At 36.8% G+C, this 13,499-nt stretch overlaps 1 protein-coding gene across 5 annotated transcripts in view; it reads left to right on the plus strand.

Moving 5' to 3' along the window:
- The window catches only part of pard3bb (par-3 family cell polarity regulator beta b), a 343,528-nt gene that overhangs the window by 82,327 nt on the left and 247,702 nt on the right, over positions 1 to 13,499 (plus strand). For all 5 annotated transcript variants that reach the window (XM_077216357.1, XM_077216355.1, XM_077216356.1 and 2 more), the window contains exon 4: positions 3,992 to 4,175. In XM_077216357.1, the coding sequence (XP_077072472.1) occupies positions 3,992 to 4,175 (184 nt within the window). The remainder of the gene's footprint in view (positions 1 to 3,991; positions 4,176 to 13,499) is intronic.

The raw sequence follows: 13,499 nt of genomic DNA on the forward strand, positions 1-13,499 counted from the left end.
GCTGTGGTAATCAGATGTGTCCCATATTGTGTCAAAAATGAAGAAGAATGATGCTTGTTTTGTTGTATTTTAGCTGCAGGTACAGACAGCTCTCTCTCAGTTACAATCACGCTAATGATTGCAAAACAATCATCTGGGTGGCCAATACCAACCCTAGCTCACTTAGCACTGGCCTCATCGAGATTGTTCTTTAAATAATGAATGGACCTATTTTTATGAGCACCCATTGTTTATTTGCCACTTGTGCAATTTGTGTATGTTGTTATATTATTAAATTTTTTAGGATTCACACACCTTTGGCATGACATCTGGATATCATTCACAAACATCTTAATTCATGTTGTTTCTTTATTCTCTTTTATACTTTATATTTATCTATTAATGTCTTTATATAGTGGTAACACTTTACAATAACATTTTAATTTCAACATTTACTAATACTTTGTCAAAATCTTGTTAACATTAGTTAATGCATTTTGAACTAACAATGAACAGCAGTATTTTTATTAACTATAACGTTAACAAAGATTAACAAACACAGCAACAAATGTTGCTCATGGTTTGTTCATGTTAGGTTAATACATTAACTGTGTTAACTAATTAACCCTATTTAAAATGTTACCAATATGTTCAATATTAATTTCCTTATGTTTTGTGCTGTTTTGTCATCTCAAGGTTTTTGGTGTCACAGGACAATGTTGTGAAGCATTCATTTTACTTTGCCAGGCAAATAGGATTTTATGATGATCAGACAAAGGTATACTTATCATAGAGAGGCAATTAAGATCATGCAACTAAGATTACTCAGTAAATTTAATTCAAATAGCGTCACTTAATCTCCTGCGTCCTCTGTCTGCAGTTCTTTTACTTGCTTTAAATATAAATCAGACCAAAATCTGATATGTCCTGACAGAGAAAGTGAGAAAGTGGATTGAACACTTTTATTTTTTTTATTTTAACTTTTCACCTGATGTATTGCACTATCATTTTGCCATAAACATTTATCTACTTTAAAAGCAAAGAAGACTGACTGCATATCACAGCTATGGAAGAGACGTATATTTCTCTGTACTGAATGTGGTGCTTCATACTTAAGATTGTCAGTTCATGATCTTCGTATGTAACAGGAACATTAATCATGACCCAAGTCATTTTTATGTATATTTTATTCCAAAGGATTCAGAACCTTTCAAATTATTAAAACTTAAACATCAAATGTTACTATGTCTTTGAATCTTTTAATAATGCATGCATAGTAGGGCTTTATTCCTAGAGCGTGTACATAAGGTCAGCAGGAGACAAATGGATACAGTAACAATGCATCACTTTTAACCTTGTTAAAACAACTGTCAAAATGGATGGCTTGTAACAAGACTGTTCTGAAAGAATTACAGTAGGAATGGTAAGATCACAGAACTGCTGTCTGCAACTTCATTACTACTTGTAATGAAGTTACAAGTCATCTCTTTCTCTGAAACAATAAAACTACATAATAAATGCAGCTTAAAACCAAACAGATGTCTCCTATATATGCACGTCATTACATTATCATCATCATCATCATCAGTTGAATGTGTGGTGGACAGGACACGAAAATCCATCAATTCTAAAAATAAATGTTTGTTCACACGTGGACTAAACGGCAGTTAATAAACTATTGCTTAATCTGATCTTTAAGTTCAGTAAACGCACCGAAATGAACTGATCAACTGTGGTTGAATGCTGATGATGTAACATGCAGGTAGGCACACCCTCACCTGCCCTATATATATATATATATATATATATATATATATATATATATATATATATTAAAAAAAAATTATGCATGTGAATTTTTTTGTGCAAGTGAATTTTGTTTCATGCATGTGAAATTGTCTACGCATGTGTGAATCAAGTATGCGTGAGTTAATAATGAGATTGATCTGTTTCCATACTTTTGGGGCTCCTTCCAGCTGTGCTGCATGATTTTTGAATGATAAACTTTAGAATCTTTGATGAATCGAAAGTAAATGAAAAACAACAACAAAAAAATGCATTTATTTGAAACTAAACAATATACATGTCTTCACTGACACTTTTGATAAATTTATTGTATCTTTGCTGAATAACTGTATTAATTTTTTTTCAAACCAAATTCTTTCTTATTGACCCTAAACTTTTGAATGGTAAATGTATGTGGAATATTTCTTGTATTACTACTCTTACTACTACCATACTACTACTAATAATAAAACGAGGAACAAAATTAGGATCAATGGTTCTTTGCATTTCTGTGGCAGATGAGAACCTGATGCTATGAGTGACACAATGAGCTGCACTATTTGTCTTTAATAAGCAAGGCAAATTACATCTAAAAATCCCCTTGTCAAAAGGATGGAGATTAATAATAAAAAATATGCAAAATACTGTTTCATAGTCGGTAAAGAAAAAATTTGGATCCTGGCTACAGCACTCATTTATTCATTAAGTCATATATACACACTCACACCCATATTTTCCTGAATGTCACAATGTGTATTGTTTATTTATACGTTTACTCTCCTGCGGTCTAGTTCAGACAGGAAGCCTCTGGTTTTACCAGCAAACTCCTCTTTCTGTCTCTGACTGCATTCATTCACATACACACAGTGCTCTACATGCACAGATTCACATTCATGGAGGCACCTAGAACAGCAGTGCAGCCGAAGTCTAATGCAGTGTCAGTGAGATTCATGTATTTAACTGGCAGGCCTCAAACCCTCATAGTGAAGTGAATGGATATCATCGCTTACTGAGATTAACCTAATACACACTAGCCATGCTGGGCTTCTTAGATGTCCTCTATCGCGTCCTGATGCACAAGGTAATAAAGGCCAGTGTGTATTGTTTGATGTGAAATATATTGTGTACATTTTTGCTGCCTCAATATTAAAATAGTTTATTTCCACATTATTTTATACTCTAAATGCACTCTGATTTAGACTGTAAAATATCTTGCTGACACTCCTCTACCTTTCAAAATTTCGGAGACTTCAATTTTTTTTTTTTATGTGCGTAAAAGAAGTCTTGTAAATTCTTACAAGACTGCAGTTATTTGTTAAAAAAGTAAAACAAATATGGTAATTTGAAATATTATTACAAGTACAGAATTTTCAGCAGCCATTAGGCCAGTCTTCAGTGTCACATGATCCTTCAGAAATCATTCTAATATGCTGATTTAAAACTTAAGTAACACTTTTTTTCTCAATTATCTATGTCGTAAAACAGCTGTGCTGTTTAATATGTTTGTGTAAATCATGATCGTTTTTCAGGATTCTGTCATTAGTAGATACTAAAGTTCTAAAGATCAGCATTTATTTGAAACTCTTTGTAAGATTTCAATTATCTTTACTGTCACTTTTGATTAATTGAATGCCTTCTGAATAAAAGTCTGGCATTGGGTACAGATTGTGGTGTGGTCAGTCAGTTTTACATTATCTGTGTCTGCAGTAGGCAAAATATTGTTTAATTTAATATAGCTAATTTCAGAAATGTTTAGTACAGCCTTTGCTATATGTAGAACTAAGCTATCCTGCTATTTTATAACAGGAACTATCTGGTTTATAATTTCATAATATTGCTGGCCATGTCTGTGTCTATTTTCTCATGATAATTTTTTTTCTTGTTTTTCTGCTTATTTTAATATGCAACAGTCTGCTCACTTTTTGAGCGACCTTGGTTCCGTAACGATTTTTCCCATTCATTTTCGAAGTCTTTGTTAAAGAGTTGTAAGCCATGAACCAATTCAACCGGCTACAAGGTGAATCACAACATTAAACTTTGATTTGACTCAAAAGGGTTTTTGAAAAAATCTGAAAAAACAGCTCATAGATAAATTTTCCGATGGAAAATGAATGGGATTTTTACATCTGAAACCTGACTGTAGCATTCTATTCCACTATAATTGTGTCTTTATGTGTATATATTGACTATATCTGCTCTGAATTTTACTTTGCTGTGTGTCCCGCAGCTGATCGCAGTGTACGAGGAACAGGAGGCCCAGCAGAGGGGCGCCATGAGTCCCGGGAATGGAACAAGGACAAGTAGCAGCCTAACGGGACAGTCCAGCCCAGAACCCTATGACTCTGAACTCGCATGCTTCCAGCCAATCAAAGGAGGAGAAATTGAAGTCAATTCCTATGCCCTCAAGTCCAGTATGTATGCAATAAAACGATACAAGTACAGTCTGTAAAGAAAGAAAAAAAAAAGTAATGTATTTCCATTAGAAAAACAGAGCTGTGATCAAACATATGCGCTTCTGAGTTAATGGTGAGTGAAATAATAGACTGCCACTATGAGAGATGATATTATATGGCATAATCGGGCCCTGGTTTAAGCTTGAAATGCTCTGACTCACTCATGTAGCTATGAACAAATGAAAATGTTCTCTCTGCATTACAGCACTTGTTCATATTGAAGTATCACTTTTAATACACCGTTCACCTTAACCAACCTCTGTGTCTCATATCTTTAAAATGTAATAAAACCTGCCTGAAGAATTTCACCATCAGAGAGAAAACAGTTGCTGCTGAGAAGTTTGACACTTTTTTTTAAAAAATTCAGACATTTTTTCAGTTTGTTTTAGACAAAGACATTTTCTCTTATTTCGGACGGGTCTGGAATACTTCAGTCGTTTCGGTTTTGTAGTACTGCACCTCGTGGAACCATGTGTTTTTCATTTGGGCTGGTTTCACCTCTGTCTGATGTCATGCACACCTCCAATATAAAAAAAACGCACACCTATTTCTTCTAAATGTCAGAGTGTGTGTATGATTTAGAACATGTTTACACTCTGAAATTAAATCCTTGGTAAAATAAGCCAAGGAATCGTGTGCATGTATGTTCGTATGTGTGAGCGTTTTTGTGTCTCCTTGTAAATCTGCCCCTTTGTGTTTTATGTTTCATTGTAAAAGTAGACACGGGGCTCGCAAAGTTCAGCGTACTGGAAAAGCGTCTTTTTCTTTCGCGATCCAGGCATTCCTGGGAAGTGCTCGAGTTTCCTCGTCTCTACTTCAAGGTGGAGGTGTCAGTTGACTGACTGATCTTTTTCTCTTTCATTCTCCACGGCTGTAAATATGCCGTTTGTCACGTCGACAGGGTCTGACATACATCTGTATCTGGATCATTTGTTAAAAAGAGAGATCACACGTGCCTCTGTATATGCAGACATGATGTTAGAGGGGGGAGAGAAAGTGGTAGGAGAGCGTTTGAAATTGTAACTCAAATGAGATGTTCACACACACTGTGTGAACATGAACCGGTCCGTGCGCTCTGTCTAGCAGAATGCAGGGGTCTCGAGGTGTTTTTACACCTGATATTCACATTTGTTTTTGATAGAATGGCATATTTTTGTTGCCTCGCACGGAATTCAGCATCGCCTGGTTCCCTTGACAAAATAGGATTAATACAATAGGATTTTTTCCACCGGCTTTTGTATTATTGCTAAACAAAACTCTGTGGCCAACAAAGGTTTATGATTCTTACAAATCTGTTAATCATGATAATCTTTACAAATGAATGCAAATGTAATGAATTTTGAAGACTAACTAGCACTAGACGGAAGTAAAAAGCTAAACGTAGGCTATAAACGAACTACAACACGGTCACACTGAATTAATCTTCCAACAACTCTTTCAGTCTATGTTTTAAAATATTTTTCCTGTATGAGTTAGAGCGTGATCTATAAACTAAAAAATGCCGTGAAAGCGACTAGTGATTCGCTAAGTTGAGTTTATTTACCTCTGTTGTCCCATTTAGCCACTTGTTAGCATCCACTAATTTCAAAACAAGTACCGTAATAGCTTTATTACTGATGTATTTTATGTCGTAGAATAAAACGTAAACATATCTTGAGCTTGTGTTCACCACAGACCTCATTTCAGGCATTTATTCAATAATCCATTTAACAAACCCATTGACCCTCAGTGCTTGTTTTTTGGTTTTGGCCTATAAAAATACATCATCCCTGCAGCACTGCTCTTAACCCCGGAGAATCGTCGTTCTGAACACTGCTTTTAACCTGGGTAAAGGAACGTTTCACACTTGTAATTTTGAAGCAGATTTTGCGGTGTTAACCCTGCATTGCGGTGCCAAACATGTGCAGTGTGAAAGATGCAGTGTTAGTATGTTATGACTAGATGCTTAGCAACAGACTACCAATAGCGTGCCTCATATTCACATGCTTTGAACAGTTACAGAAACACAGCATGCTGTATAAACCATTTCAAGCGTTTGAGGAGAAAAATGTCAAATAGTGACAGAAAACATGACAATTGGAGTGATGAAGAGAACATTTCATTCTAACCTTTATGTCCATTCAGGAACATTTTTATATTACAGTCGGCAACATGAGGAAGCGCAATGCTAGATCCTTTATCCTCTAAACATATTGTGTGCAGTGCAGCGTTCATCCATTTAGTGACACCGACTCCACAAATGTACAAAAAAGACGTTAACCCAGGGTTTAGGAATGAACAGTGTGAAACCGTAGTTTATGAATACCCATGATTAATTGTTAACCCCAGGTTAATTATGAGCAGTGTGAAATGTGAAGGAAGATAACCGAGGATTCTGTTTACCTGGGTTTAGAATAACCTATTAACTATTTCAAGTGTGAAAAGCCCTTATGATTGTCTATATTGAAAGTGTTATTAAAAGGTATGAATGCACCCAAGATCCATTGCGATCGAATCACTGGACGTGTGGTCAGGGATATACACCTTGGTATTTCCCCAAATACCTAGCGTATGGCCTGACCCACCTCTCTAAGTGGATTATTCCTGCAATCCAAATGAATGCTCAGCACTCAGCCATCCATGAACACAGGAAGTGCACGCGTCTTCACAATCCAATCAGCCACCTTTCATTTAATTATATGATGACCTGGGAAATCCCTGTTACCAGAGCAGCTCTCTAATTCTATTTTATGCTCTGTAGGTTTGTTTTATTACCCCAATTAATTCACAAAGCAGAAAAACAAAATAAATCTATTTCAGCATTTTGAATACATTGTTCATCGGCTGGACAGAGCAGAATTTGATGTAGAGTCTCCAAATCTATGCAAGTATGTCAACACCGTTGCTTTTAGCTAGCTTTCATGGACATGGTCAGAAACAATGCTCAGGTAGGCTGTGGCATTCAAACGATGCCCAATTGGCACTAAGGGGCCTAAAGTGTGCCAAGAAAACATCCCCCACACTGGTCTGTAGTTGCATGCATTTCAAAGCGCGTTAGAAGAGTTAAAACATATAAGGACGGATTTTTTTCTTAGCATTGCCACATGGGGCATTATATTGAGCATTTGTTTAAAGATTTCTGGCCAGTTATACAATCGATTTTGTCTTCGCTTCCGGGGTACTCTGTCATCGTGGAGCAATAGTTAGGAGACAATCGAAGAAATCCAAGAAAATGCCTTGTTGATGCTAGAGGTCAGAGGAGAATGGACCGACTGATTCAAGCTAATAAAAGAAGAGCAACTTTGACTGAAATAACCACTCGTTACAACTGAGGTATGCAGCAAAGCATTTGTGAAGCCTCAACACGCACAACCTTGAGGCGGATGGGCTACAACAGCAGAAGACCCCACTGGGTACCACTCATCTCCACTACAAGTAGGAAAAAGAGGCTACAATTCGCAAGATTAGCTCACCAAAATAGGACAGTTGAAGACTGGAAAAATGTTGCCTGGTCTGATGAGTCTCGATTTCTGTTGAGACATTCAGATGGTAGAGTCAGAATTTGGCGTAAACAGAATGAGAACATGGATCCATCATGCCTTGTTAACACTGTGAAGGCTGGTGGTGGTGGTGTAATGGTGTGGGGGATGTTTTCTTGGCACACTTTAGGCCCCTTAGTGCCAATTGGGCATCGTTTAAATACCACGGCCTACCTGAGCATTGTTTCTGACCATGTCCATCCCTTTATGGCCACCATGAACCCATCCTCTGATGGCTACTTCCAGCAGGATAATGCACCATGTCACAAAGCTCAAATCATTTCAAATTGGTTTCTTGAAAATGACAATGAGTTCACTGTACTAAAATGGCCCCTACAGTCACCAGATCTCAACCCAATAGAGCTTTGGGATGTTTGGCTTTTGGGAGCTCAGGCACATCTTTGGGATGTGGTTGAACGGGAGCTTCGTGCCATGGATGTGCATCCCACAAATCTCCATCAACTGCAAGATGCTCTCCTATCAATATGGGCCAACATTTCTAAAGAATGCTTTCAGCACCTTGTTGAATCAATGCCACGTAGAATTAAGGCAGTTCTGAAGGCGAAAGGGGGTCAAACACAGTATTAGTATGGTGTTCCTAATAATCCTTTAGGTGAGTGTATATTTAAGCGCTCAAGCACATGCATAAAGCTTGCCGCAGTGCAATGGCAAAAGTAATCATTATGAATGTGTCGGGGAAAAAACATAAAGGAGACCGCCTAATTAGAAAATATTAGTAATTTCATTAGTTGCATTTGTGTGCATGTATAGAGTATGTCTCTATCCTTAGAGGAAAGGGTAATGCGTCATGGTTTTTACAGCATTTGAAGTTGTTTTTGGGGTATTGGCATGCCAGAAGTGACTGTTTACATGTTCAATCAGTGAGTATGTGAACTCATAGATCATTTTAATTTGATTTGAAGGGATGTTGTTGTGGCACTGTGGGCTGTTTAGCACACATATGTTTGCACTAGTGATGTCTGCTTTGATAAGTATGCCCAGAGGTCTATTAAGACCAGCAGTGTCATCTGGAGTCTGTCAGTGAGTATACACACTCTCACGAGTAGAGATTCCCCACATACTCACATCCTGTGCATTTTATAGTGTGCTTGAAATGATTTCATCAGTGAAATTTGGTCGAAGGTTCATTCGGCGGCTCTGGTTCTGGTCAGGACATATGAATCGTTGTTTCTTTTTTTTCAACTGCAGTATTTAATTTGTTGCTTATCTTCTGTTAGAAAGGGACATTGTTTGTTTTATTGGAGCAGACATGCATGTGGTTGTTCCACATCTATTTCAGTGATATCTCATGAGATGTGACCTGTTAGAAGGGAGAGGTTGTATCTTTCCAACACGTTTAAACATTCAGCACGTTAAATGTCTGGCATTAGAATGCTTGAGTTAAAGCATGAGAAAGACTTTAATTAGTTTGTCACACTGGAGCAGCCTTTAGACAGTTCTCATCACTCATGGGGCTCACTTTTAATATTAAGTTGGCGAAACACTAAAGTTGCTCTGCATTCTTCAGTTGGAAATAATTACCATGTGAAAATTGAAAATGCTCATTTTGAGAGGAAGTGACATTGTTGGGCTGCTTAATAATTACTAGCGTAGTTTAGAGCTTATGGGTGTTTCTTTAATATGGGGACTTTTGGCCTTGTGGACTATCAATAAAAATAAAAATAAAAACTCCCTAAACATTTTTCAATCTCTCACTAGATTGTTTAATTAGTCCGTTGACAATGTCAAACAGGATATTAATCATTATTATTTTTTTGAAAGCCATGAACATTTCCACCTCATTTCCATCACATCTCAAATCATGTATTATGTTAAATAGCATTGTGGTGGAAATTACAATTCATACAGTTTATGTATCATAACATTTTTCACACTAACATGATTTGACAAAGTTAAAGTTTTTCCAAATGAAATAAGAAAAATATTCTGTTCACAAGTTATACTTTTTAAATATGGGACAAGGGTAAAACAATACAATCTACACATAAAACGCTTTTGAAAAGTAGCAAAAATAAATAGACATTTTTAAAAACTTTTGTTTTAATGTGACCTTATTAGAACTAGATTAGATTAGATTATTGTTTTTTAATAAAAATCAAACACTGGGACAAATGTTATTTGATTGATCTGAATAGCAAATCATTCAGACTTTGGGAGTAACTCTGTTAAATGGATAACCTGTTGAATTCAACAAGCACCATTCGACTCAATGTATAATACCAAGTACAGCTTTGGACGCGCTTGACTAAATCTTTGTCTTATTTTTGTATCTGATAGCAGATAAATTGTGCCTTCATTGCAAAGCTAAAATATGAATACAAAAATAGGTTGGTGAGAGAATTTCAACAGTGTGCAGATCTGTACAGTAGACAAAGGGTGGAAGCTAAAATATAAGGTAGTTTAATAAAACACTGTAAGTTTCATAGTGGAAATGTCTTGACTATTGTTATTAAATGAAGAAAATGGTAATAATAAATGATCCAAACTTTACACTGATAATGTATGTAGTTTAATTTAAAATATAGTGATAAACACCAGTAATTAAAGGGATTGTTCACTCAAAAATGAAGATGGTTCCTTCATTTACTCACTCATGTCATTCCAATTCTGTTTGACTTTCCTTCCTTCCTTCTGTTTTAGGGTCCATATAATGGAAGTCAATGTTCTGCAAAACTGTTTCAGAAAGGTTTGAAAAGACATGAGGGTGAACCATTTATTTCATAAAAAATAAATTAAAAATAAAAACATAGACAGAAACCCATCTGAATGGTGATTTAATTGAATCAAGGATCATTTTTGACTGTTTTTTTTTTAAACAAACTGTCAGATTAAACAAATCGCTTTGAGATCATTTCTTAGTTCTTCCAAGCTTATCCATGTTGTTCTCATTGACACTGAGTTGTCTCTAACCTCTGTCTCTTTGTTGGCCTTGTGGGTAATGTGTCCCTCAGGAGCTGCTGTTTAAAATTACCTCTGGCACTCTCAACCTCTCCCCATTGACCGTGTGCACAGGTCTCTCTCTTCCATCCTGACCTTGCAGTCTGCTGAAGTACCGGCACTGATGGGCAGTGTAAACATCTCTGCCACGATCTCCTGCCTAATCTGAAACAGGCCACATGGCAGCCGAGTGTCTAACGCAGCATTTGTCATGCTGTCAGGCGTGAGATGGGCCAGGGGGACAGAAGGAGGGATGGAAAAGCAGGGATGTGAAAGAAAGAAAGAAATAGGACGAATGGCGACTGATTGTGATTTAGGATGAGTCAGATGAAGGAGAGAGGAAGTACATGGTTTAGCTCAGAGGACTCTTTCCACTGTAGGGTGTCTGGCAAGTGTCACCTGAGGCCTTGTGGTTAAGATCTGCGTGTGGAAGTCTGGCAGAGCGGTTATCTTCTACACAGACGAACCTGTACGCTTTTATCACTTCTGACATGTTTAGGAATCGTTCCATGACATCACTGTAAACTCCCCTAGTTTATGGGGCTCTCTGATGATGTGCAGAAATCTTGAAAAATTTTGTTAAACTTGACTAACAGTGTCCAACATTGTCTTTATAGGCTGTAACTGTAAATTAAGACATCTGTACATCATCTGAGTTCTGGTGGAAGTCAGGATGTCTTTTCTGTCTTTAATCAGACAGTTACAGCCAAGGAGATTTTCCATGATAACAGCCCAAATTTGTTTTTTATGATCTTTAAAATCAGTTTTAAAATCAAACTGATTCTGTGTAAACATACACATACAACAAGATTTTAAAAAATCGTGGCACATCTCGCATTACAAGATATTAAAAATATTATCAAGCCAGAGGGAATACCTCACGTGATCTTATGCGGAAAAAGATAAAAAACTAAATGGACTGTCTATTCTTCAGCAAGAACTGGAGATGCCAATTTAATATCTGTTAACAGTAGTATACTAGCTAACGCTAGCCTCAAGGGCTAAAATGTTTTACAGTTTCTCGGCAGCACAGCCAAAAAGTTAGCTTATAGCGCTAGCAGCTTTCTCTTTGTCCGAATGGTTGTAGTACATTTATACCAATGTTATACATGCAATCATGCTGTTGCCACACTTCTTCAAGCCGTATTTTTCGAATTACCCCCCCCCCCCCCCCAAATACACACACACACACACACACGCACACGCACACACACACACACACACACACACACACACACTCCGCCTCCATCCCTAAAACACATTGTGATTGATGAAATTGAATAGAGCATTGATTTTTTTTGTTATGGTTGGGTTTCATCAATAGCTCCAGATTTAAGTGTATCCGGGGTGTTCTTTCAATAAGGATCAATACTTGACCCTACAAATATTTTTGACATATGTCTATACATTTTCTGTGGGCTTGGTGAAACCCCAGGGGTTTGATATCCTGAGGTTGAGTCTGTAGGATCACTTAAGCATTTCATTATATCCTCACTGACCCGCCAGATCCTTTTATTCTTTTCATTTACTTTCTTTACATGTACAGAAATATTCTGATAAAGGAAAGTCTAGGAAATTTTCAATGTACATGATTTTTTCAAGAACTGACTGCATTTCATTGGCTTCACTTCTCTTGTATTTGTACACTTAACCAGCAGTAGAGAAGTAAAAGTAATTCGACAATGAAGAGATAAAGATGAAGAGAAACAGTGATGAGTAAAGACCCTCAGGCTTACAGTTTTAGACCACAGAGCAGAACGTCCCTCTTGTCTCCATCTGCCTTGATCCCATGAGTCTAAATCTAAACTCATCATGTTGCTGACACACCATCAGTTACCCTCTACTTTAATGGCCTTCGGCTTTTGTCCGACCAATAGGAAACGTAGCAGCGTGATCTGAGACTGAGGAATAAGGTAGTGAGTCATGTGCACATCCAGTGAAACCATCACGCAAAGCTAATCGCTCATGGCTGAGAGTGATGGATGCTGAGGAACTATGGGAAGGAAGGCCAGTCTTTCTAATTGTGCTTAAGGTGTTCACTCTTGTTCCTTGTCATTGTAGGACATAGCTGCTTAACTCTGATGCTTAATGGAGGTCTGCTGAATTTAGATTCCACTGTTCATATGATGATGGAAAGGTGCTTAACTCGGACGTCTTTTAAATCTAGAACATTGAGAAATGGACTGAGGGGTTGAAATAGAAGAAAGTAGGCTGCATAAACACTTCAAAAATGCTTTTCTTATTCAGTATTTTTGTCTCTTTCCCCAGTACAAACAGTTAAACACTCTTAAATGAAGATGCGTTTACTTCAGAAGAAAAATGACATTAGATTTTGTCTTTTTTTTCCTGAAAGATTTGTCAAAATTAAGTAACTTTTTGCTTAAAACAAGAAAAAAGTCTGCCAATACAGTAAGAATTTAATAATTTACTCTTTAAAAAAACTTCTTTGGCAGATATTTTGTTTCTCGAGTAAATGTATCTTGATCAAGCCTGTTTAGATATTTGTACTGGAAAACAAGACAGAAATACTGAGTGAGATTTATTTGATTTTTTTGCAGTGAATTTCAAAGGAGACATTATGAAAACCAGGAATCACTTGTGTTCACATATGCACACTTATTATTCATAAATTGGTTCACCTTGATGAAATACAGTGTGAATTTTATGCAATGCAAAACATCCAGCCAATCAGAACAGAGGCTATTTACAGTACATGTAAACATCTTAAAGGTACAGTATCAAAAACAGTTTAATTATGAGGCTCAGTGAAAGGTTGGAAAATTATAATTAAGTATTTTTTTTTAAA

Source organism: Siphateles boraxobius, unplaced genomic scaffold (genome assembly GCF_051911475.1).
Source record: "Siphateles boraxobius isolate OS27281-9 unplaced genomic scaffold, OSU_SipBor_1 7, whole genome shotgun sequence".
NCBI lineage: Eukaryota > Metazoa > Chordata > Actinopteri > Cypriniformes > Leuciscidae > Siphateles > Siphateles boraxobius.